Source organism: Hyla sarda, chromosome 3, assembly GCF_029499605.1.
Source record: "Hyla sarda isolate aHylSar1 chromosome 3, aHylSar1.hap1, whole genome shotgun sequence".
Lineage (NCBI taxonomy): Eukaryota > Metazoa > Chordata > Amphibia > Anura > Hylidae > Hyla > Hyla sarda.
In genome coordinates, this window is record NC_079191.1 from 207,629,324 (window position 1) to 207,654,756 (window position 25,433).

The 25,433-nt window shown below is 42.0% G+C and overlaps 1 protein-coding gene across 4 annotated transcripts in view; it reads right to left on the bottom strand.

The window, feature by feature from the left end:
• PHIP (pleckstrin homology domain interacting protein) overlaps positions 1 to 25,433 on the bottom strand; it is a 180,265-nt gene that overhangs the window by 135,539 nt on the left and 19,293 nt on the right. For all 4 annotated transcript variants that reach the window (XM_056565928.1, XM_056565929.1, XM_056565927.1 and 1 more), the window contains exons 5-6: positions 3,193 to 3,343; positions 3,002 to 3,100 (exon numbers count right to left, since the gene is read on the bottom strand). In XM_056565928.1, the coding sequence (XP_056421903.1) occupies positions 3,002 to 3,100; positions 3,193 to 3,343 (250 nt within the window). The remainder of the gene's footprint in view (positions 1 to 3,001; positions 3,101 to 3,192; positions 3,344 to 25,433) is intronic.

Genomic DNA, 25,433 nt, shown 5'->3' on the forward strand with positions numbered 1-25,433 from the left:
GGACCACTGTTCAAAAATTTGTCAGACACCTGTGGGGCATAAATGCTCACTGTTGCAAAAACTACAATCCTCCCAGCATGCACGGACAGCAGAAGGGTATGCTGGGACTTGTAGGTATGCAACAGCGGGAGGCATACTACAACTTCCAGCATGGCCTTTGGCTGTCCGTGCATGCTGGGGGTTATAGTTATGCAACAGCGAGAGGCACACTCGTTGCAAATCACTGAGTTTGTTACTTATACACAATGTTTCCCAACCAGTGTGCCTCCAGTTGTTGCAAAACTACAGCTCCCAGCATGCCCAGACAGCCAAAGGACATATTGGGAGTTGTAGTTATGCAACTGGAGAACAGTTTGGAGACCACTGTGTAGTGGTTTACAAACTGTAGCCCTCCAGATGTTGCAAAACTACACCTCCAAGCATGCTCAGACTTCCCATGCATGGAGTTGTAGTTCAGCAACATCTAAAGGGCCACATGTTACAGAACTACAAGTCCCAGCATGCCTGGACAGTCTGAGCATGCTTGGTATAATGGTTTCCAAACTGTGGCCCTCCAGATGTTGCAAAACTACACCTCCCAGCATGCCCAGACAGCCAAAGGCTGTCTGGGCATGCTGGGCGTTGTAGTTTGGCAACTCCTAGAAGGTAGCAGTGAAGGCCACTTACCACTGATCTTCACTGCTGCCTCCACCGCTGCTCCGCCGCCACCTCCTCACTGCCACAGATCCCGCCACCATCCTAAACTGCTCCAGTACCCGCCGCCATCTTCCCCCCCCCGCTCTGCCCGACATCCAGGGGTGGGCAGAGCGGGGATTTCAACTGTAAAGCTCCCCCCCCCCCCCCCCCCCCCCAACATTGGTCGGTTAGTCCTATCTGAATTGATCTACCTCAATACCCCTCTCTGGTCAATATGCCGGGATGCCCGCTGCAGGGGTTGGACACCCTGAGTCCTTGAGGACTCGGAAACGGGGATGTAGGTGTACGCCATGAGTCCTTAAGGGGTTAATCTTGTGTGCTAATTCTTGCATGCTTCTTTTTCATGACAAACACGTAACAGCTCTAAATATATTATAAAACAGTATTTATTATTAAAGACTTTAACCCTGACTCAGTGTTCAATACAGGAGACCGGCTCTATAGACTATAATGGAGCACGTCTCCAGCAAGCAGTCAGATTGCTCCCCGAGCTTGAAGGTACAGCACTGCTACATTTCGCGCAGCTACATTTCACTAAGCCCCAAAGACATTGTCCGATCTAAAAAGTTTTGACGTGTGTGACATATTGGTTATTGTCCTTGCACAGACATATGCATAATGTATTTATATTAATATCTTCCATATAGTTTAGCTCCTTCATTATCCTGTTTTACAATTATATATATATATTTTTTTTAAATGTATGCATTCATGTAATAAAGTGTACACTATATTTGTAATACTTTTGTTGTGTACTTTATTATCTTTTTTTTTGGGTGGGGGGGTACATACATATATACACACAGAGCTAGTTTTTGGGGGTATCATTTTGGGGTGGATGTAACTTTTTGATCACTTTTTATAGCATTTCCTATGCAGGATAAATGTTCTATTTTAATAATTTGGGCACTTTTGAATGTGTTCTCAATTAAGTTGATTTTATGGTTTTGAAATTTTTTATATAAATTGAATTTTTTATTTTTGCACATGACATTGCCTTTGAATATGCAATTGCTTGCAATGGTTGCCACAGGGAGTTAAGGGGCTTTGTTGTATTTAACCCCTTAAGGACCAGGGGTTTTTCCATTTTTTCCTCCTTACCTTTAAAAAAATCATAACTCTTTCAATTTTGCACCTACACATCCATATTATGGCTTATTTTGTAAATGTTAGGGGCTTCCGTTTCTACGCAGTACATTTTTCGGTAAAAATGACACCTTCTCTTTATTCCGTAGGTCCATACGATTAAAATGATACCCTACTTATATAGGTTTGATTTTGTCGCACTTCTGGAAAAAAAATCATAACTACATGCAGAAAAATGTATACGTTTACAATTGTCATCTTCTGACCCCTATATCTTTTTATATTTTTCCGCGTATGGGGTGGTATGAAGGCTCATTTTTTGCGCCGTGATCTGAAGTTTTTAGCGGTACTATTTTTGTATTGATCGGACTTTTTAATCCCTTTTAATTCATTTTTTCATAATATAAAAAAAGTGACCAAAAATACACTATTTTGGAATTTTTTTGCACGTACGCCATTGACCGTGCTATAATTCGGACATTTCCGCACGCGGCGATACCACATATGTTTAATTTTATTTCCACAGTTTTTTTTTTTAAATGGGAAAAGGGGGGTGATTCAAACTTTTATTAGGGAAGGGGTTTGAATGATCTTTATTCACTTTATTTTTTCAATGTTATAGCTCCCATAGGGGGCTATAACACTGCACACACTGATCATTTACATTGATCAATGGTTTCTCATAGGAAACCATTGATCAATGATTCTGCCGCTTGACTGCTCATGCCTGGATCTCAGGCACTGAGAAGTCATTCGGCGATGGGACAACAGAAGGAAAAGTAAGGGACCCTCCTGCTGTCCTACAGCTGTTCGGCATGCCGCGATTTCACCGCGGCGACCCCGAACAGCCAGCTGACCTAGCCAGGGGTAGTTTAGTTTCACTTAAGACGCGGTCAACTTTCGACGCCAAATCTAAAAGGGTTAACAGCGCGCGGCACCTCGATCAGTGCCGTGCGCTATTAGCCATGGGTTCCCGCCGTTGCTAGGTGCTGTGGCCCCACGTTATAGAACGGGAGCGGACTCAGGACATACTGGTACGTCCTTGGTCCTCAAGAGGTTAAAGAGTATAACCTATTCAATGGTAAGTATATAACTTTGTCATCAATGAGTAAGTACAATCTGGTTCCATTACCATCCTGCCTAACCAATTCAATCACACCTATACAATACAGTACAGGATGCTCTATTTAATGGTGTGCTTTCTTCCTTCTACACCCACCTAGGTTTGGTGAGCTTCCATAATTTATTGGCAACTCCGGAGGCCTTCCACAGTGTAAAGCTGCAAGAGCTGAGCCCTTCCATACAACATGTTTGCAGCCTATGGATACAAAGATAGTAAATGATTAAAAAAAAAAAAAAAAACATATGTTTAATTTGACAGAGCAAGAGGGATTAACAGTACTGTCATACTTCTGTTTGTGCGTAGCAAAGACTGGCGGCCAGCTCCCAACAGTGTTAAGACTCCAGGTACACTTTGAGGAATCTCTTTCTCTAGAAGTGGTCCTACTCGTTGGCATATCTGCTCTAAATGGTCAGGAGCCAAGTGCCTGTAATATTTTACCTACAGGAGAAGAAAAAAAGAAGAAGAAAAAAACACCTTAAAATTTGTGTGGTTTACAAAATGATTGCTACTTCAGATTTGCTTTTTTTGCTGAGCAGAACAAAGGTCCAAATGGAAGAGATCTCTTCATACTACATACATATATTTATATCTGAATTTTTTTTTTTAAATCTGCAACTAATAACAGTATAACACAAACAGACTTTATATTTGTACATACAGTTATCTAATGTTAATAGACTAAGATTAACTTTTCATTTCATTAATTCATTAAGAGAGTAAATCAGAAAAGTCAAAGAAAAGGTGGTTATCACTAAAGAGGAGGCAATAAGAAAAATATGCACCTTTTTGGGATACTAACCAGAACTTTGTTATGCATTAAAGGGGTACTCCACTGGCCAGCGTTCGGAATGTTGTGTGCGCACTGCGGAGGCCGGCCACGCCACCTCGGGATGTCAGGCCACACCCCCTAAATGCAAATCTATGGAAAGGGACGTGGCAGCAGTCACGCCCCCTCCCATACACTTGCATTGAGGTGGCGTGGCCTGACATCACGAGGGAGGAATGACCGACACCCCGCAGCGTGCACACAACGCTGTCCAGTGGAGTACCCCTTTAAAGACCCTATTGTGTGTGTCCAGCAGATTTTATGTTAGGCCTGAAAAGAAGGGTATGAGAAGTCTGCCTCTATTATTCCTGCACATCTCAAATGGCAGTTATGTCAACACCAAGAATGTTTTGGAATGTATATGTATCTGTCTTTAGTTGCTTTTTACAATATGTCTTGCAAAAGTCAGAAGATATTAAGGTTGAAGATACCAGGTATCTGCTTTGTGGATCTTCCTTAACCCCTTAAGGACGAAGCCAATTTTATTTTTAAGTTTTCCTTTTTTCCTCCTCGCCTTCAAAAAATCATAACTCTTATATTTTCATCCACAGACTAGTATAAGGGCTTGTTTTATGCATGACCAGTTATCCGTTGTAATGCCATCACTCACTTTACCATAAAATGTATGGCGCAACCAAAAAAATACTATGTGTGTGGGGAAATTAAAAAGAAAACCGCAATTTTGCAAATTTTGGAAGGTTCGGTTTTCACGCCGTACAATTTATGTTCTTTATTCTTTGGGTCAAGACGATTAAAATGATACCCATGAAAACATACTTTTCTATTACTGTTGCGCTTAAATAAAATCGCAAACTGTTTAACCAAATTAGTACGTATAAAATCCCCCTACTTTGAAGACCTATAGCTTTCATTTTTCCGTATAAGCGGCGGTGAGGACTCATTTTATGCGCCGTGATCTGTACTTTTTATTGATACCATATTTGCTTATATAAAACTTTTAATCCGTTTTTTATTTAAAAAAAAATTGGAATTAAATGTTATAAAAAAGCAGCAATTTTGGACTTTTTTTGTTCACGCAGTTCACCGTACGGTATCATTAACATTTTATTTTAATAGTTGGGATATTTAAAATATTTTATTTATTTATTTATTTTTACACTTTTTGGGGATGAAATAGGGAAAATGGGACAATTTACGTTTTTATTGGTGGAGGGGGTTTTTCAAATTTTTTTACTTTTATTTTTACACTTTAATAGTCCCCATAAGGGGACTATTTATAGCAATCATTTGATTGCTAATACTGTTCAGTGCTATGTATAGGACATAGCACTGATCAGTATTATCGGTCATCTTCTGCTCTGGTCTGCTCAATCTCAGACCAGAGCAGAAGACCCTGGGAGACGGCCGGAGCCAGGTGAGGGGACCTCCGGCCGCCATGCTGGATGATCGGATCGCCACGCCAGCGCTGCGGGCGATCCGATCATCCATTTAAAGTACAGCGATGCTGCAGATGCCGTGATCTGTATTGATCACGGCATCTGAGGGGTTAATGGCAGACATCCGTACGATAGCGGATGTCCGCCATTACGGGCGGGTTCCCTGGCTATCAACAGCCGGGACCTGACGCGAGCATCGCTCCAATGCTCGCGGTTATGCATAGGACGTAAATGTACGTCCTGGTGCGTTAAGTACCACCTTACCAGGATGTACATTTATGTCCTTCATCGTTAAGGTGTTAAAGACTGTTGCTAGTGCCTGCAGTACAGAATAAGCCCTTATAGCTCAATATTGTATGGCAATACTATAAGTGTCCTGTTTTTCTTCCTTTCTCTTTGTAGCTGCATTTAAAGGGGTACTCCAGTGGAAAAAAAATGTTTTTTAATCAACTGGTGTCAAAAGCTTACAGACGTGTAAATTACTTCTATCTTAATCCTTCCAGTACCTATCAGCTGCTGTAAACAACAGAGGAAATTATTTCCTTTTTTATTTCTTTTGTCTGACCACAGTGCTCTCTGCTGACACTGCTGTCCATGTCAGGAACTTTCGCAGTTGCACCGTACCTGACGAATAGTGATGCGGCTCTGTCACGGCCATGCCTTCTCGTGACATCACACCCTCCCTCTCAATGCAAGTCTATGGGAGGTGATGGCCGCCATGCCCCCTTCCATAGACTTACATTGAGGTGCATGGCTGTGACGTCACAAGCCACCGATACAGCAGCCAGCGTTCTAAACAAACGCCGGGTGCTGCAAGGATATCGTGGGGGTCCCAGCGGCAGGCCCCCCGCAATCAGACATCTTATCCCCTATACTTTGGGGGGGGGGGGGGAGAGGATAGGATGACTAGGGGTGGAGTACCACTTTAAAGGAGTACTCTGATTTAAAAATGTATACCCCCCAAATGTTCCCCATGGCTGTACCTCTCTGCACATGTACATATTTCTTAAAATCGGTCCAGCTAGTCATCCCCCATGCTGCATTGCTACAATTTCCTGTCCCTCAATCCCTCCCACCTCCTCAACAACTCCCAGCATGTACTGACAGACCGTGCATGCTGGGAGTTGTAGTTTTGCAACAGCTGGAGGCACACTGGTTGGAAAATACTGAGTTAGGTAACAGAACCTAACTGAAGGTTTTCCAACCAGTTTTTCCAACCCCCAGCATGCACGGTCTGTCAGTACATGCTGGGAGTTGTAGTTTTGAAACAGCTGGACATGTGCCCCCCCCCCCCATGTGAACGTACAGGGTACATTCACACGGGCGGGTTTACAGTAAGTTTTACAGTAAGTTTCCTGCTTCAAGTATGAGCTGCGGCAAATTTTTCGCCGCAGCGCAAATTCCTAGCGGGAAACTCACCGTAACCCGCCAGTGCGAATGTACCCTAAAAACACTACACTACCACCTAATAAAGAGTAAAACACTACATATACACCCCCTTACACTGCCCCCCCCCCCCCCCAATAGAAATGAAAAACGTATTGTACGGCAGTGTTTCCAAAACTGAGCCTCCAGCTCTTGCAAAACAACAACTCCACGCATTTCTGGACAGCCACTGACTGTCCAGGCATGCTGGGAGTTTAATAACAGCTGGAGGCACCCTGTTTGGGAATCACTGGCGTAGAATACCCCTATGTCCACCCCTACGCAATCCCTAATTTAGGCCTCAAATGCGCATGGTGCTCTCTCTCACTTCGGAGCCCTGTCGTATTTCAAGGCAACAGTTTAGGGACACATATGGGTTATTTCCGTACTCGAGAGAAATTGCACTACAAATTTTGGGGGGCTTTTTCTCCTTTTACCCCTTATGAAAAGGAAAAGTTGGGGTCTACACCAGCCTGTTCGTGTAAAAAAAAATGTTTACACTAACATGCTGGTGTTGCCCTTCACTTTTTATTTTCACAAGAGGTAAAAGGAAAAAAAGACCCCCAAAATTTGTAACGCAATTTCTCCTGAGTACGGAAATACCCCATATGTGGGCGTAAAATGCTCTGTGAGCGCACAACTAGGCTCAGGAGTGAGAGCTCACTATGTACATTTGAGGCCTAAATTCGTGATTTGCACAGGGGTGGCTGATTTTACAGCAGTTCTGACATAAACCCAAAAAAATAAATACCCACATGTGACCCCATTTTGGAAACTACAACCCTCACGGAATGTAACAAGGGGTACAGTGAGCATTTACTCCCCACAGGTGTCTGACAGATTTTTGGAACAGTGGTCAGTGAAAATGAGAAATGTAATTTTTTTTTTTGCACAGCCCACTGTTCCAAAGGTCTGTCAAACGCCAGTAGGGTGTAAATGCTCACTGTACCCCTTATTACTTTCCGTGAGGGGTGTCGTTTCCAAAATGGGGTCACATGTGGGGGGGGCGGGTCCACTGTTCTGGCACCACGGGGGTCTTTGTAAATGCACATGGCCCCCGACTTCCATTCCAAACAAATTATCTCTCTAAAAGCTCAATGGCGCTCCTTCTCTTCTGAGCATTGTAGTTCGCTCGCAGTGCACTTGACGTCCAAACAGTGGGTATTTCCATACTAAGACGAAATGGGGTTACAAATTTTGGGGGGCATTTTCTCCTATTACCCTTTGTAAAAAATAAAATTTGGGGAAAAAACTGCATTTTAGTGAAAAAATTTTTTTTCATTTACACATCCGACTTTAACAAAAAGTTCTCAAACACCTGTGGGGTGTTAAGGCTCACCGTACCCCTTGATAAGTGCCTTGAGGGGTGTAGTTTCCATAATAGTGTGCGATGTGAGGGGGGGGGGGGGTTGCTGTCCTGACACCATAGGGGCTTCCTAAATGGGACATGCCCCCCAAAAAGCATTTCAGAAAAACTCACTCTCCAAAATCCCACTGTCGCTCCTTCCCTTCTGAGCCCTCTACTGCACCCGCCGAACACTTGACATACACATATCAGGTATTTTCTTACTCAAGAGAAATTGGGTTACAAATTTTGAGAGGATTTGTTTCCTTTTACCCCTTGTAAAAATTCAAAAACTGGGTCTACAAGAACATGTGAGTGTAAAAAAATTAAGATTCTGAATTTTCTCCTTCACTTTGCTGCTATTCCTGTGAAACACCTAAAGGGTGAACACACTTACTGAATGTCATTTTGAATACTTTGAGGGGTGCAGTTTTTATAATGGGGTCATGTATGGGGTATTTCTAATTACAAGACCCTTCAAATCCACTTCAAACCTGAACTAGTCCCAGAAAAATTCTGATTTTGCAAATTTAGAGAAAAATTGGAAAATTGCTGCTGAACTTTGAAGCCCTCTGATGTCTTCCAAAAGTAAAAACATGTCAACTTTATGATGCAAACATAAAGTAGACATATGGTATTTGTGAATCAATATACAATTTATTAGGAATATCCATATTCCTTATAAGCAGAGAGCTTCAAAGGTAGAAAAATGCAAAATTTTCAAATTTTTCATGAAATTTTTGAATTTTTCACCAAGAAATGATGCAAGTATCGAGATAAAGTAGAATATGTCACGAAAAAACAATCTCGGAATCAAATTTATAAGTAAAAGCATTCCAGAGTTATTCATGCTTAAAGTGACAGTGGTCAGATTTGCAAAAACTGCTCCCGTCCTTAGGGTCATAATGGGATCCGTCCCCAAGGGGTTAAGCGAATAATCAAATGTCTCACAATGGTCATAACTGGGTATTTGCTTCACTGCACACCCAGGTTCATTCTGATTCTCCAGATATAGCTGAACTATCATGTGTAGCTCTACTACCAGCAATGACAGTATAAACAAAAGGACTACCAGATTTCCTTTACACAAGTGTACAACCAACAGTTTATTTTTTAACAAATCCAAGTAGCAGGTGCTTTATTGTGAAAAAATATTTTTTCCACCAGAGCACCCCTTTAAATAGGATTGTTCTGGGCAACACCAGCACTAGTCAATGCACTTTAAAGAAAAAAAAATAGATAAAAACATGGAATAAATGTTTTTCTTTGGAATTGCACATGCTGCCTCCTACAGTTTTAGAAACAATTCTTCATTATTCCTATGTAAACATGTTATTCCCTTGTTAGCCCTTGGAAGCAGCGATTTCATTTTTTTTTTTCAATCTAAGCTGCTGTACCACAAACAAGGCCCTTAGGACCAGTGGAAAATAAAGCACCTGCTACTTGGATTTGTTAAAAAATAAACTGTTGGTTGTACACTTGTGTAAAGGAAATCTGGTAGTCCTTTTGTTTATACTGTCATTGCTGGTAGTAGAGCTACACATGATAGTTCAGCTATATCTGGAGAATCAGAATGAACCTGGGTGTGCAGTGAAGCAAATACCCAGTTATGACCATTGTGAGACATTTGGCTATTCCACTAAGGGACCAACCACATTCTGTGTTAAAGTAGCAGATTATTTTACAGCAGAAAATCTGCACCAGTGATAACATTCTCCCACAAGTCAGAATTTTTTTTCCCCATAAGTTCATAGACAATTTAGGAATTAATTTATAAAAAGGTACCAGATAATATTCTAAAAAACGAAAGTACTGGCCTTGCATAAGGGTTAGCACTAATGGTTACACCAGTACAGAAATACTATACAAAACACAAGGGCTGTAGCAAAGGATTAACTACATAATCGATTTGTTGCTGATAAATTAAAGTTTACTTGTCAGATTAACCCCCAGCCCCTCCCCGCGAAAAAAATTAATTGTGTTACTCAGAATCTAACCCTGACCATGTACCTCATTTTTATGCCTCTACAAACTATATTTATTATAAAAATACCCCTTTTATCACCTCACAGTGATAGAAATCCTCTCAAGGGAAGGGTGCGTGGGACACTTTGTGGTGGGAGGTGAATGATGTGTCTGCTCATGCAGTCTTGTCTAGGAGTCATCTCTTGTCCATGACTCATGGACAAGCCTGATGCTGCTGCAGGACTGGTTAATGTCCCAGTAGGTATGGGGAACCCTAGTGGTGGGATTTTCAAGAACAGTTTTCTTTATTAAATATTCAAAAATGTTTGAACAACCATATTACAAAATGTCTTTATCAGTAACAACATATTAAAAGATTTTTGATCTGACAGTGCCCGATGGGGAAAAATGTAAAAATGACCCCCAAAAAATAAATAAATGTACAGTGGGCATGTACAATGTTTGTTTCCTCTACTTCCCTATTTGGCTAGTTTTACCGCTGTACTCTGTCCCGTTAAGAGTCCCCTAGGCTCATATATATTATATATATATACATATATACATATATACATATATATATATATATATATATATATATATATATATATATAAGCCTAGGGGACATATATATACATATACATATATACATATACATATATACATATACATATACATATATACATATATACATACATACATATACATACATACATATACATATATATACATACATATACATACATATATATATATACATATACATACATATATATATATATACATATACATATATACACATACACACATATATATATATACATATACAAACATATATATATATATATATATACATATACATATATACACATACACATATATATATATATATATATATATATATATATATGACCCTGAACGGGTTGGAGCACGACCGGCACCACCGAGTCCCCCTGGCCACTTGGCTCCCAGACGCAATATGAAGTTACTGTGCAGTGAATCAGAAGTGATATGTTGACCCAAAAAATAAGTTACAAATGTCATAAGGATGGCGTTATGACATTTATTACTCGTGTTTTGCTTAAATCGTAGCTCAATTCATCGATGAGATTCGTCCATAATGAATACAGATGTAAATTTTTTGCAATAATATAGATTAATCGTTGCCATTAAAATTGGTTCTCTCTTTTTTTTTCAATGAATGGTGCCTGTCCTCTGAACTTGGAAACCAATCCTCTAGTGTGGAGATTAACGAGTTGGAAGGCAGCAGGAAACCACATCAAAGTAAGGACACTATAGTTTGCCAATTTAGGATATAACAAATAACGTGATCTAGTAAATTAAATTCACTCACGAAAAAGGGAGTCCAACCCAGTACTAGCAAGGTGTACCTAATAAAGTGGCCCTTTTATTAGGTACACCTTGCTAGTACTGGGTTGGACTCCCTTTTTTGTTTGGAGTTGCCTCCATTCTTCGTGGCATACTTCCTGTTAGGTGCTGGAAATGTTTTCACCATCTGAACCATAAGGGCATTGAACAGTTGATGCAGATTTGTTTGCTGCGCATTCAGGATGAGAATCTCCCATCCCACCACATCCCAAAGGTGCTCTATAGGATGGAGATAAGGTGACTGCGGAGGACATTTGAGTACAGTGAACTCCTTGTCATGGTCAAGAAACTAGTTTAAGGTAATGTGAGCTTTGTGACATCGTGCATTATCCTGCTGGAAGTAGCCATCGCCGTATGGGTAGACTGTGGTCAGTAATACTCAGTATTAAAATAAAACCGCTTATACCTACCATCCTGGCTCTCCGCAGGTCTCTGCTGTAGGGGTGCCCCATCCACAGGCTGGTTGGTGCCTGACGGATCATATTAGAAACTTTTTTTTATTTGACTGAGTTTCTTTAAATGGTGATCACTTTAGAACGCTTTTTCTGAGCGAAGCGATTCTGAGATTGTTTTTTTTTTTCGTAACATATTGTACATAATATAAGTGGTGCATTTTTGTTGACACATGTAGCATTTGTGGAAAAACTGCCTTGTTATTCAACTGGCTTCAGAAAGATTTGTAAATTTCTTCTATTTAAAAATCTAATCCTTCCAGTACTTATTAGCTGCTGTATACTACAGAGGAAGTTGAGTTTTTCTATTCTGTCTGACCACAAAGCTCTATGCTGTCAACACTGTGTGTCAAGTGTCCAGAATAGGAGCAAATCCCTATAGCAAACCTCTATTTTTCTGGACAGTTCCTGACATGGACAGAAGGGTCAGCAGAGAGCACTGTGGTAAGATAGAAAATAACAACTCAACTTCCTATGGAGCATACAGCAGCTAATTAAGATTTTTTTTAATGGAAGTAATTTACAAATCTGTTTAACTTTTTGGCAACCAGTTAATTAAAAAAAAAAAAAGATTCCTCCGGAATAACCCTTAAAGGGGTACTCCCATGGAAATTATTTTTTTATTTTTTTTATCAACTGGTGCCAGTTAAAGTTAAATTTGTAAATTACAGCTATAAAAAAATCTGTATCCTTCCAGTACTTAATAGCTGCTATGTACTACAGAGAAAGTAATTTTCTTTCTGGATTTTTTTTTCTCTCCACAGTGCTCTCTTCTGTCTCAACAGAGGTGTCAGCAGAGAGCACTGTGGACAGAAGAAAAAATAATATCCAAAAACAAAAATAAGTTTAATAAGTACTGGAGGGATAAAGATTTGGTAATAGAAGTAATTTACATTATTACATATCTGTTTAACTTTCTGGCACCAGTTGATTTAAAAAAAAAAAAAAAATAAAAGGTTTCCACCGGAGTACCCCTTTAATCCCTTAAGGACCAGACCAATTTTATTTTAGCATTTTCGTTTTTTCCTCCTCGCCTTCTAAAAATCATAACTCTTATATTTCCATCCACAGACCCATATGAGGGCTTGTTTTTTACGTCTCCAATTGTACTTTGTAATTACATCACTTATTTTACCATAAAATGTACGGCGCAACCAAACAAATATTATTTATGTGGGAAAATTGAAAAGATAACTGCAAATTCGCTAATTTTGGAAGGTTTTGTTTTCACGCTGTACACTTTCCGGTAAAAATGACATGTTTTCTTTATTCTGTGGGTCAATCCGATTAAAATGATACCCATGTTATAAGCTTTACTATAATTGTACCGCTTAAAAAAAAATCTCAAACCATTTTAACAAAATGAGTATGTTTGAAATAACCCTATTTTGACCACCTATAACTTTCTAATTTTTCCATATATGGGCCGATATGAGGGCTCATTTTTTGCGCCAAGATCTGTAGTTTTTATCAGTACCACTTTTGCTTAGGTTTCACTTTTTATTAATTGTTTTGGAATAAAATGTGACAAAAAAGCAGCAATTTTGGACTTTTTATTTTTTTTCATTTACGCTGTTCACCGTACGGGATAATTAACAATACAGTAACTCCCCGACCTACGATGGCCCCGACATATGATAAAATCGACATACAATGGCCTCTCAGAGGCCATCGCATGTCGATGTCAGCATCGACATAAGATGCTTTTATATGTCGGGGCCATCGCATTAACTGCTATCCGACAGCGCAAAATGCTTAAGCTGCTGTCGGATAGCAGTGTAATGTGCCCCAGCAGGTTCACTTACCTATTCCCGATGCTCCGGGTCCACTTCGCGATCCTCCGGTGTCTTGCGCATCTTCTCCAGGGTCCGGGCCTTGCTTTCCGGCGTCGTTATTACGTCACTACGCACGCCGCGCCGGCACAGCAGCGTAATAACGTCACCAGAAAGCAAGGCCCGGACCCTGCAGAAGATGCGCAAGACACCGGAGCAGCGGGACAGCATTGGGAGCCCCTGGAACAGCAGCGGGAGCGGGTCCGGAGCGACGGGGACAGGTATGTACAGATGCCTATACTTTACATTGCACGGATCCCTCAACATACGATGGATTCGACAAACGATGGGTCGTTTGGAACGAATTACCATCGAATGTTGAGGGACCACTGTATATTTTAATGTAGCTTCCTCCAAGAAATGAAAAAACGTAGGCCACTGTCCACTTAGCTGAAAAATACTTCTTTATTCAGTGGATTCTGAACATCAATGTGGTAAGACGCTCAACAGGGGTGTGTTTCGGGGTTTCTCGCGATAGTTGCGCTTCAACAGGCCCACGTCATTACGTTCAAGAACACGTCTTGAATAGTCTTACCCAACGTTGCCATGGAGACCCCAAAACAATAGTGCACAGGTAAGTGAATTAAAACCATTCTAAAAACAACATGTGAACAGGGGGACAAATAAACTTATAAAAGTGCATTAAGTTCAGTCTTATCATTAAGACCTATGTGGCCCATAGCTTCCAGACGTAAGACCCATCTGGTTTCCTTTCTTAGCAGTACCTCGTCTTTGTTCCAACCTTTAGTTAGCTTATTTTACCCTTTCAATGCAGGTAAATTTGAAGCGCTCTGCTTCACCTTTATGAGCTTCATTGATGTGTTCAATGAAGCGCAGAGCTCCTGCCCCAGTTTTCAGGGAACGAACATGCTCACGGATTCAATGGAACAACGGTCTTTTAGTCTTTCCGATGTAAAAACGCTTACATTTACAGGTGAGTGCATGAACAATATGAGATGATCTACAAGTTATTAATTATCTTATATCTATATTGTACCCATTTAAGTTAATATTTTTAACTCTGGAGTTTAGGTGACAGAACAGGAACCGCAGGCAAAGTTGCCCTTCGGTCTCTGTTCAGACAACCAGTCTATTTTTTACAGCCTTTTTTTGTTTCTGATTTTTTAACAAATCCCCAATGGTTCTATTTTTCTTATAAGTTATCATAGGTTTTTCACTGGTCAATTTAGCAAGATCCTCATCATTTTGTAGTAGATTCCAATTATGATAGATAACATTCTTAATCATTTGATTTTGGGGTGAGTTTTCAAAGGAAAAAAATAATCTTTCATTTTTCTTTCTTTTTCTATTGCCCCTTAATAAATCCTGTCTGGAAATTCCATTTGCCTTTTCTCTTGCTTGTTTTATTAAATTACAGGGATATCCCCTTTGTGCAAATCTGGTCTCTAATTCATCAGCTTGTTTTTTTTATATTTTTCATGATTATTATTTATCCGTTTCAGCCGCAAAAATTGGCTGAAAGGGATACTTTGCTTGACATGGGGGGGGGGGGGGGGGGGGATGTGAGGAATCATAGTGCAATAATGCATTTTTAGAAATACTTTTTCTGAAACCTGATGCGACTATTTTTTCTTGCTCAATGTCTATTTGTACATCCAAGAATTTGAGATGCTGATTTCCGTATTGGGATGTGAAGCGCACGTTCATTTTATTATTGTCATTAATGAATTCAACAAACTTGTTGAATTCTGCTTCTGTTCCATCCCAAATAATGAATAGATCATCTACGAATCTTAGATATAATTAAAATTTTCTGATAAAGGGATTTTTTGTGGAAAATACATATTTTCTTTCCAGTATGGCGAGGAAAATGTTTGCGTAGACACATGAGGTAGGAGACCCCATGGCCGTACCAAGTATCTGTCTATACCACTCCTCGCCATACTGGAAAGAATTATTAGACAGGATTCCATCTGGAAGCTATGGGCCACATAGGTCTTAATGATAAGACCGAACTTAATGCACTTTTATAAGATTATTTGTCCTCCTGTTCACATGTTTTAAGAATGGTTTTAATTCACTTACCTGTGCACTATTGTTTTGGGGTCTCCATGGCAACGTCGGGTAAGACGTGTTCTTGAACAAAATGACGTGGGCCTGTTGAAGCGCAATTATCACGAGAAACGGACCGTAGCCCCGAAACACACCCCTGTAGAGCGTCTTACCGCATTGATGTTCACGATCCCCTGAATAAAGAAGTATTTTTCAGCTAAGTGGTGAGTGGCCTGCGTTCTTTCATTTCCTGGAGGAAGCTACATTTTATTACCTGTCACATTGCTGCAGTGAGCACAACTGAAAACTATTTATGGGATCTGCTTGAAGGTGAGCGTCATACATGGTCAAGGATTAGTGCTTGAGCCAGGCAGTGCCAGGTATCTTTAGTGATTGGATGCATGGTGGACTTGGTCTTTAACCCTGAGCACGCTGCAGGAGTCGGCACATTAATGGAAATGGAGACGCAAGCATACACACCTGACATAGCCATCAGTGCGGGACGTGCAGGCGCAGGGGTGTTTTTCGCGTCTGTTGAACAGAGGGATGAGTTGCAACTGATTAGTAATAAGGCCCTTGAATTTAAAGTGAATGTCTTGGCAGACAAAGAAACTCGTCTTTTTTGGACAATTAATTCGCTGAAAGCTTATTTGGATGTTAACCGAGTACCGAGAGGCTTACGCGTTTACAAAGCACCTACACAATTTATGAATGATACAAATTTTATCCGTGAGTGGAATGAGTTGCATGTCCAACACTCATTGAATATACAGAGATTGGTTCTGGAGAGGAATGCTAAAAGAATATGAGATGGTGACGAGCGAATTATGTAAGGTAAAACATGAATTCATAATATAGTGTCTGTACCTGTGTGTGACAGTTTTCTCACAATTCTTCTGTGATTTTCACTCCAATATTTATTTTTCCCAGCATATAAAATGAATGTTGTCTCAGATTTTTCCCAGCTTGCAATCTGGCCGAGACCTGACTCACTAGTCAGCTGATGACAGGGAGCCTGCCTGCTTCAATGGGTGGAGGGATCAATCTGCAACTATTGCCACAGCTGTAGGCACCCTGATTGAAAACCACACTGATTTGAATGGATGCAGCTCACGGGTGGGGTGGCTGATGTGTGGAAGGGAGGAAGATGGAATTGTGGGATTTGTAGTAAAAAAAAAAAAAAAAAAAGAAAAGTTAAACAGGAAATACTACCGTATATACTCGAGTATAAGCCGAGTTTTTCAGCACGATTTTTCATGCTGAAAACACCCCCCCTCGGCTTATACTCGAGTGAACTCTACACCCGCAGTGGTCTTCAACCTGCGGACCTCCAGAGGTTTCAAAACTACAACTCCCAGCAAGCCCGGGCAGCCATCGGCTGTCCAGGCTTGCTGGGAGTTGTAGTTTTGAAACCTCGGAAGGTCCGCAGGTTGAAGACCACTGCGGCCTTCGACATCATCCAGCCCCCTCTCACCCCCTTTAGTTCTGTACAGTACTCGCCTCCGCTCGGCACTGGTCCGGTGCTGCAGGGCTGTCCGGAGAGGAGGTCGTCCGGTGGGATAGTGGTTCCGGGCTGCTATCTTCCATATATGCTACCATATATACTCGAGTATAAGCCGACCCGAATATAAGCCGAGGCCCCTAATTTTACCCCAAAAACACAGGAAAACTTATTGACTTGACTATAAGCCTAGGGTGAGAAATACATCATCCCCCCTGTCATCATCCAGACCCCCGTCATTAACAACCTCATCATCACTGCCTGTCATCATCCCACCCCCCCCCCCTTCTTCATCACCACCTGTCATCATCCCCTTGTCATTATCCCCACCCCCCTTCATCATCCCCTTGTCATTATCCCACCCCCCCCTTCATCATCCCCTTATCCCACAGACCCCCTTCATCATCCCACACCCCCCCCCTTGATCACCCCCTTGTAATCATCACACCCCCCTTCATCATCCCCTTGTTATCATCACACACCCCCTTCATCATCCCCTTGTAATCATCACACACCCCCTTCATCATCCCCTTGTAATCACACACCCCCTTCATCATCCCCTTGTCATTATCCCACCCCTCCATCATCCCCTTATCATCCCACCCCCCCTTCATCATCATCCCACACCCCCCTTCATCATTCCCTTGTAATCACACCCCCCTTCATCATCCCCTTGTAATCACACCCCCCTTCATCATCCCCTTGTAATCATCACACCCCCCTTCATCATCCCCTTGTAATCATCCCACCCCCCCTTCATCATCCCCTTGTCATTATCCCCCCCCTTCATCATCCCCTTGTCATTATCCCCCCCCCTTCATCATCCCCTTGTCATTATCCCCCCCCCTTCATCATCCCCTTGTCATTATCCCCCCCCCTTCATCATCCCCTTGTCATTATCCCCCCCCCCTTCATCATCCCCTTGTCATTATCCCCCCCCCCCTTCATCATCCCCTTGTCATTATCCCCCCCCCCTTCATCATCCCCTTGTCATTATCCCCCCCCCCTTCATCATCCCCTTGTCATTACCCCACCCCCCTTCATCATCCCCTTGTCATTACCCCACCCCCCTTCATCATCCCCTTGTCATTACCCCACCCCCACCCCCACCCCCTTCATCATCCCCTTGTCATTACCCCCCCCCTCATCATCATCCCCTTGTCATTACCCCCCCCCCCCTCATCATCCCCTTGTCATTACCCCCCCCCCTCATCATCCCCTTGTCATTACCCCCCCCCCTCATCATCCCCTTGTCATTACCCCACCCCACCCTTCATCATCCCCTTGTCATTACCCCACCCCACCCTTCATCATCCCCTTGTCATTACCCCACCCCACCCTTCATCATCCCCTTGTCATTACCCCACCCCACCCTTCATCATCCCCTTGTCATTATCCCACCCCACCCTTCATCATCCCCTTGTCATTATCCCACCCCACCCTTCATCATCCCCTTGTCATTATCCCACCCCACCCTTCATCATCCCCTTGTCATTATCCCACCACCCTTCATCATCCCCTTGTCATTATCCCACCACCCTTCATCATCCCCTTGTCATTATCCCCCCCTTCATCATCCCCTTGTCATTATCCCCCCCTTCATCATCCCCTTGTCATTATCCCCCCCCTTCATCATCCCCTTGTCATTATCCCCCCCCCCTCCATCATCCCCTTGTCATTATCCCACCCCCCCTCCATCATCCCCTTGTCATTATCCCACCCCCCCTCCATCATCCCCTTGTCATTATCCCACCCCCCCCTCCATCATCCCCTTGTCATCATCCCCTTGTAATCATCACACCCCCCTTCATCATCCCCTTATCATCACCACATGTCATCAGTCCCTCCCCCCCCCCCCCCCCGCACCCCTTCATCATCACCGCTTGTCAATGTCTGATACAGTGGTCTTCAACCTGCGGACCTCCAGATGTTTCAAAACTACAACTCGGCTGTCCGGGCTTGCTGGGAGTTGTAGTTTTGAAACATCTGGGAGGTCCGCAGGTTGAAGACCACTGGGGTCTTCAACATCATCCAGCCCCCCCCCCCCCCCCTCTCAGCCCCTTTAGTTTTGTACTCACCTCCGCTCGGCGGGACGTTCGGGTGCGCTGGTCCGGGCCATCTGTGCTGCAGGACCGTCCGGTGGGGAGGGATAGTCGTTCCAGGCTGTCCATCTTCACCGGGGGGGGCCCTCTTCTCCGCGCTTCAGGCCCGAATAGAGACGTTGCCTTGACGACGACGCACAGGGACGTTACTCATGAACGTCCCTGTGCGTCGTCGTCAAGGAAACGTGACTATTCCAGGGCCGGGCCCGAAGCGCGGAGGAAAGGCCCCCCCCCCCCAGTGAAGATGGACAGCCCGTAACGACTATCCCTTCCCACCGGACGGTCCCTGGAGCACAGATGGCCCGGACCAGCGCACCCTAACGTCCCGCCGAGCAGAGGTGAGTACAGAACTAAAGGGGGTGAGGGGGGGGGCTGGATGATGTCGAAGGTCGCAGTGGTCTTCAACCTGCTGACCTCCAGATGTTTCAAAACTACAACTCCCAGCAAGCCCGGACAGCCGAGTTGTAGTTTTGAAACATCTGGAGGTCTGCAGGTTGAAGACCACTGAGGGCGGAGAGTTCACTCGAGTATAAGCCGAGGGGGGTGTTTTCAGCACGAAAAATAGTGTTGAAAAACTGGGCTTATACTCTAGTATATACGGTAATTCAATATGATCCACACCTCTTTTTTGGCTTCAACACTGCAGCAAAACTGCACTGTGTCCGAGCAACTTGAGTGTGGGGGGGGGGGGGGGGGAGATTTATCATTGGTTTGACCCGATTTTTGAGGTGTAGCTTTGTCACAATTTGTCTCAGACGCTATTCAGAGACTTTTCATTGAAACTTTCTTTAGAAGTCTTTTCTAAAATAGTGTAGCTATGTCAGAGTCTGGTTAACTTTTTGCTGTGATCATGAATTTATCATGTGCGATATGTCACACAATTTGTCGCAAACGCCCTACTTTGTCTCAAATTTATGTCAGCCCAGTTATGGCAAACAAAACTAGCTATGGACAGCATTTTATTAAAAGACACACAGTCAAAAAGTAACAGAAAAAGACACAGGAGGCGGCTCCATCCAGAGTAGAGAACTGAAGTAAAAATTGTGTACCATCACAAAATTTTTCACATGCCCTATTCCATGTAAAGGGGTATTCCGGGAATTTTTTTTATTTGACTATGCTACAGGGGCTGTAAAGTTAGTGTAGTTCATAATATAGTGTCTGTACCTGTGTGTGACAGTTTTCTCACAATTCTTCTGTGATTTTCACCCCACTATTTATTTTTACCAGCATACAAAATTACTGCTGTCTCGGATTTTTCCCAGCTTGCACTGCGGCCGAGACCTGACTCACTAGCCAGCTGATGACAGGGAGCCTGTCTGCTTCAATGGGTAGAGGGATCAATCTGCAACTAATGCAACAGCTGGAGGCACCCTGATTGAAAACCACAGGTCTGCAGCTCATTTATGTTTCAATGGGTGGGGTGGCTGATGTGTGGGAAGGAGGAAAATGGAAGTGTGGGATTTGTAGTAAAAATAAAGTCAAACGGGAAATACAAGTTCACAAACAGCTAGCCACAGTGTTATGGTAATCTCTTGACTTAGCCATTTAGCCCCAAGACAAGCACAGATCCTTCCTAAGCATGTCCATTACTGTCTGCCAGATAGGTACTAAAATCACCTTATGGTGGATAACCCCTTTAATATCTAAAATTTGGTGCACATACACATTTTCCACCACACAAATTAAAGGTGTAAAAAAGGTCACCTATTCCACTGAGATCATTGTCCAGGTTATCCACCATAAAAGAGTTTATGCTATCAAATTAGCATTTCAACAGTGTGTCCCGAGAAAAAGAAAAAAAAAAAAACAATTTATAAACAAGCTAATTTTTTTTTTTTTACATATTTATGGCAATTTAATATAAAGGGTATCAAAAAAAATTAATAATGATGGCTAGTACGTAAGCCTCCTCCCATAGACATGGAAGGAGGGGTGTGGCCTCTGTAGTCGCCAGTCATCCAGCACAAAGCGGAGTTTGACTGCGGTGCCGCACCAGAGATCGTGGGAGTCCCCAGCAGCAGGACCCTCGCGATCAGAAATCTTATCCCCTATCCTTTGGATAGGGGATAAGATGTTTTTCGGTGAAGTACCCCTTTAAAGACTTGCCTATTCAAAGAATGCCTACGCAAAGGGTTTTATTTTTTGTTTTTAACTGAAGTCTTGCTATTTAACAGCAGAATATGCTATTTATTCTTAATTCAGTTCCCACAGTCCACAGCAATCCTTGTCTTTGTAACAACTACCATGTCAGATCCAGGAACAATTCCCTCACTGCATTTCATTGATTTCTGGAATTCTTGAAGCCAGCACTCTACCTTAAAAGAGAAATCTGTACCCCTGGCAAAAATAAACTGTAATTCACCTCTAAAAATGTTAACATATTATAAAACAAAAGCAGAGTACAATGAAATTAAGATTCAAAGCTGTGCAGTCTGCCATAACATATGTAAAGAACAGAATTCATGTCATGAGATAGGTAACAGTGAAAGGATCCAAACACAAAGGCCCTGTTTTCCCCAGACTGAATTTAAAGGGGTACTCCAGTGGAAAACATTTATTTTTGGTGCCAGAAAGTTAAACAGATTTGTAAATGATTTCTATTTAAAAATCTTAACTCTTCTAGTACTTAGCTGCTGTAAACTACAGAGGAATTTCCTTTCTTTGTTAATTTATTTTCTGTCCTACCACAGTGCTCTCTGCTGACACCTCTGTCCATGTCAGGAACTGTCCAAACCAGGATAGGCTTGCTATGGGGATTTGCTCCTACTCTGGACAGTGGCGTCAGCAGAGAGCACTGTGGTCAGACAGAAAAGAAATTCAAAAAGAAAAGAATCTCCTGTGGAGCATACAGCTGCTGACAAGTACTGGAAGAATTAAGATTATTAAATAGAAGTAATTTACAAATCTGTTTAACTTTCTGGCACCAGTTGATAGAAAAAAAAAAAAAAATAATTATATATTATATATATATATATATATATATATATATATATATATATATATATATATATATATATATATATATATATATAAATAATTGTATTCCACCAGAGTACCCCTTTAACTTTTGCATAATGGATTCCTTGCCAAAGCTGATGACAATTCACACCCTATGCATGTGATAAAGGACCACAAACATTAACCCCTGAACGAAACAAGACGTAAATGTACTTCCTGGTACTTGACGCACCAGGACGTACATTTACGTCCTGTACATCAGAGTTTCTGAAGTGTGGTCTTCAAGCCCACCCAACAGGTCAGGTTTTCTGGATTTCCTTGGTCTTTCACAGGTGATATAACTGTGGCTATTCCTGATACACTGACCATAATTATATCACCTGTGACAGACTAAGGAAACCCAGAAAACATGACGTGTTGGGGGTACTTGGGGTCAGCGCTTAAGAAACACTGCTGTACATGACACGAGCACCAGAGCGGTGCTTACTTCCATACATGGCAGGTCCCGGCTGCTATCAGCAGCCAGGGACCCGCCGGTAATGGCGGACATAAGCAATCGCGCCGAGTCTGCCATTAACCCTTCAGATGTCGTGATCAATGCAGATCACTGCATCTGAGGCAATGCGGTGTTTGAATGGATAATCGGACCACCACCAGTGCTCCAATCATCCAGCATGGGTATCATTTTAATCGTATTGATCTACAGAATAAAGAAAACAATTTTTACCGTAAAGTGTACAGCGTGAAAACGAAACCTGTCAAAATTTGCGAAATTGCGGTTTTATTTTCAATTTCCTCACACAAATATTTTTTTGGTTGTGCCATACATTTCATGGTAAAATGAGTGATGTCATTACAAAGGACAATTGGTCGCACAAAAAACAAGAACTCATAATGAGTATGTGGATGAAAATCTAAGAGTTGTGATTTTTAGAAGGTGAGGAGGAAAAAACAAAAATGCAAAAATAAAATTGCATGTGTCCTTAAAGCCAAAATAGGTTGTGTTCTTAAGGGGTCAAATGGGCACTGTCAGACACAAAAACTTTTAATATGTTGTAAAGCATGCAAAACCAATATGTTTTGCAATTGCTTGCATTAGAAAATTTTCAGTATTTCATACTAAAAAAGCCAGTCAAACAACTGAACCCCCCCCCCCCCCCCCCCCCCGCCTGCTTGGACACATACTAGTACTGCTGTGTCCATGCATCATCACCTATGTCATGGACACACTCCCTTGATTGACAACTGTGAGCGCAAGGCTCACAGCTGGAGGAAAAATCCTCCCACTGTCAGCTTGTGTCCCGCTACTGTCAGTGAGGACAAGCTGGGAGTTGTAGTTTTACTAATGCTAGGGGAGATGTGAGCAGACAGCATACTGAGAGAGGGGGCGGAGATCTGCACAGTGAGGCCACGCACCCTCCCTTTGGGAGGAATTCAGATTAGTGTGCGAAATTAAAAGTGTAATATAACAATAAATAAAAGTGCTAGACACATAAAATGTATATGGTCAGGATTAGGTACTGCGTGATATATTTAAAAAAAAATAATTTTGTTGGATCTGACAGGTACGCTTTAAACCCACTGCAGAAATCCGAAGGTCAGTCCCCGATTTCTGCAGCAATAATACACTTCGGACTTCAAAGCAACAGGTTAACATACTTTTAAGAATTATCTGCACATGTTAATACAGAAAAGGAAGAGACAACATTTTATGAACACAGGACTCCCTTTTCAATCTTCTGTCCTCTGAAAAGCAACACTGGTGTTCGTACTATTTCCCTGAAAAGCTGGCTTTCACAATAAGAATTTTTATATGGGTACTTTCACAGAAAGTAAGGAATCTCGCAGCTGCAGCAGACAGAATAAGGTATGTAAGGAATGTTTTTACATCTTCCAAATACATCTAAAACTAGATGCAACTAACAATTGGGTTTGACAGACGTAACTGGAAATGTGTGGGACAGTTTTTAGAGTGACTCATTCCTTTTTGGAAAATGTAATTATTATAAGAAACCTAACCCTAATACATTTAATTGATTTGCATTAAAAAAAGGATTGGTTAAAACAAAGACCGGCTTGATTTAAAGGAGATCTATAGTGTGCATTTATTATAATCCTCTGTGCCCGGGCTACAAAAAGTAACAAAACAAAATAACTTACCTTCCGACGTTCCCCCATTGCGCTGTTATCTGTGTCTCGGTCCTCCGGTGATGGTCCTCTTCCTGCGGATGGTGACTCATACTGGGCTCAGCGTATTGTGGGCTGCAGCAATGTCCCGCCTCGGCCAGTGATAGGCTGAGCGCACTGTCATGTAAGGAGCTCAGGCTCCGCCTTCTCCCTGCTGCCTGGGCTCCTTACATAACCGTGCGCTCAACCTGTCACCGGCCAAGGCAGGACATCGCTGCGGCTGGCGATACGCTGAGTATGAGTCACTGTCCCCAGGAAGCGGACCATCACCATAGGACCGATACCCCGATAATGGCGCAACGGGGGAATGTCAGAAGGGGAGTTAAAGTTTGTTTTGTTACCTTTTGCAGTCTCATAAAGGCTGTTTTGTTACCTTTTCAAGTGTCATTAACCCCTTAAGGACTGAGCCCTTTTTCACCTTAAGGACTCAGCCATTTTTTGCAATTCTGACCACTGTCACTTTAAACATTAATAACTCTGGAATGCTTTTAGTTATCATTCTGATTCAGAGATAGTTTTTTCGTGACATATTCTACTTTAACATAGTGGTAAAATGTTGTGGTAACTTGCATCCTTTCTTGGTGAAAAATCCCAAAATTTGATGAAAAATTTGAAAATTTAGCATTTTTCTAACTTTGAAGCTCTCTGCTTGTAAGGAAAATGGATATTCCAAATAATTATTTTTTTTATTCACATATACAATATGTCTACTTTATGTTTGTATCATAAAATTGATGAGTTTTTACTTTTGGAAGACACCAGAGGGCTTCAAAGTTCAGCAGCAATTTTCCAATTTTTCACAAAATTTTTAAACTCGCTTTTTTTCAGGGACCAGTTCAGGTTTGAAGTGGATTTGAAGGGTCTTCATATTAGAAATACCCCATAAAAGACCCCATTATAAAAACTGCACCCCCCAAAGTATTCAAAATGACATTCAGTCAGCGTTTTAACCCTTTAGGTGTTTCACAGAAATAGCAGCAAAGTGAAGGAGAAAATTCACAATCTTCATTTTTTACACTCGCATGTTTTTGTAGACCCAATTTTTGTATTTTTGCAAGGGGTAAAAAGGAGAAAATTTTTACTTGTATTTGAAACCCAATTTTTCTCGAGTAAGGACATACCTCATATGTCTATGT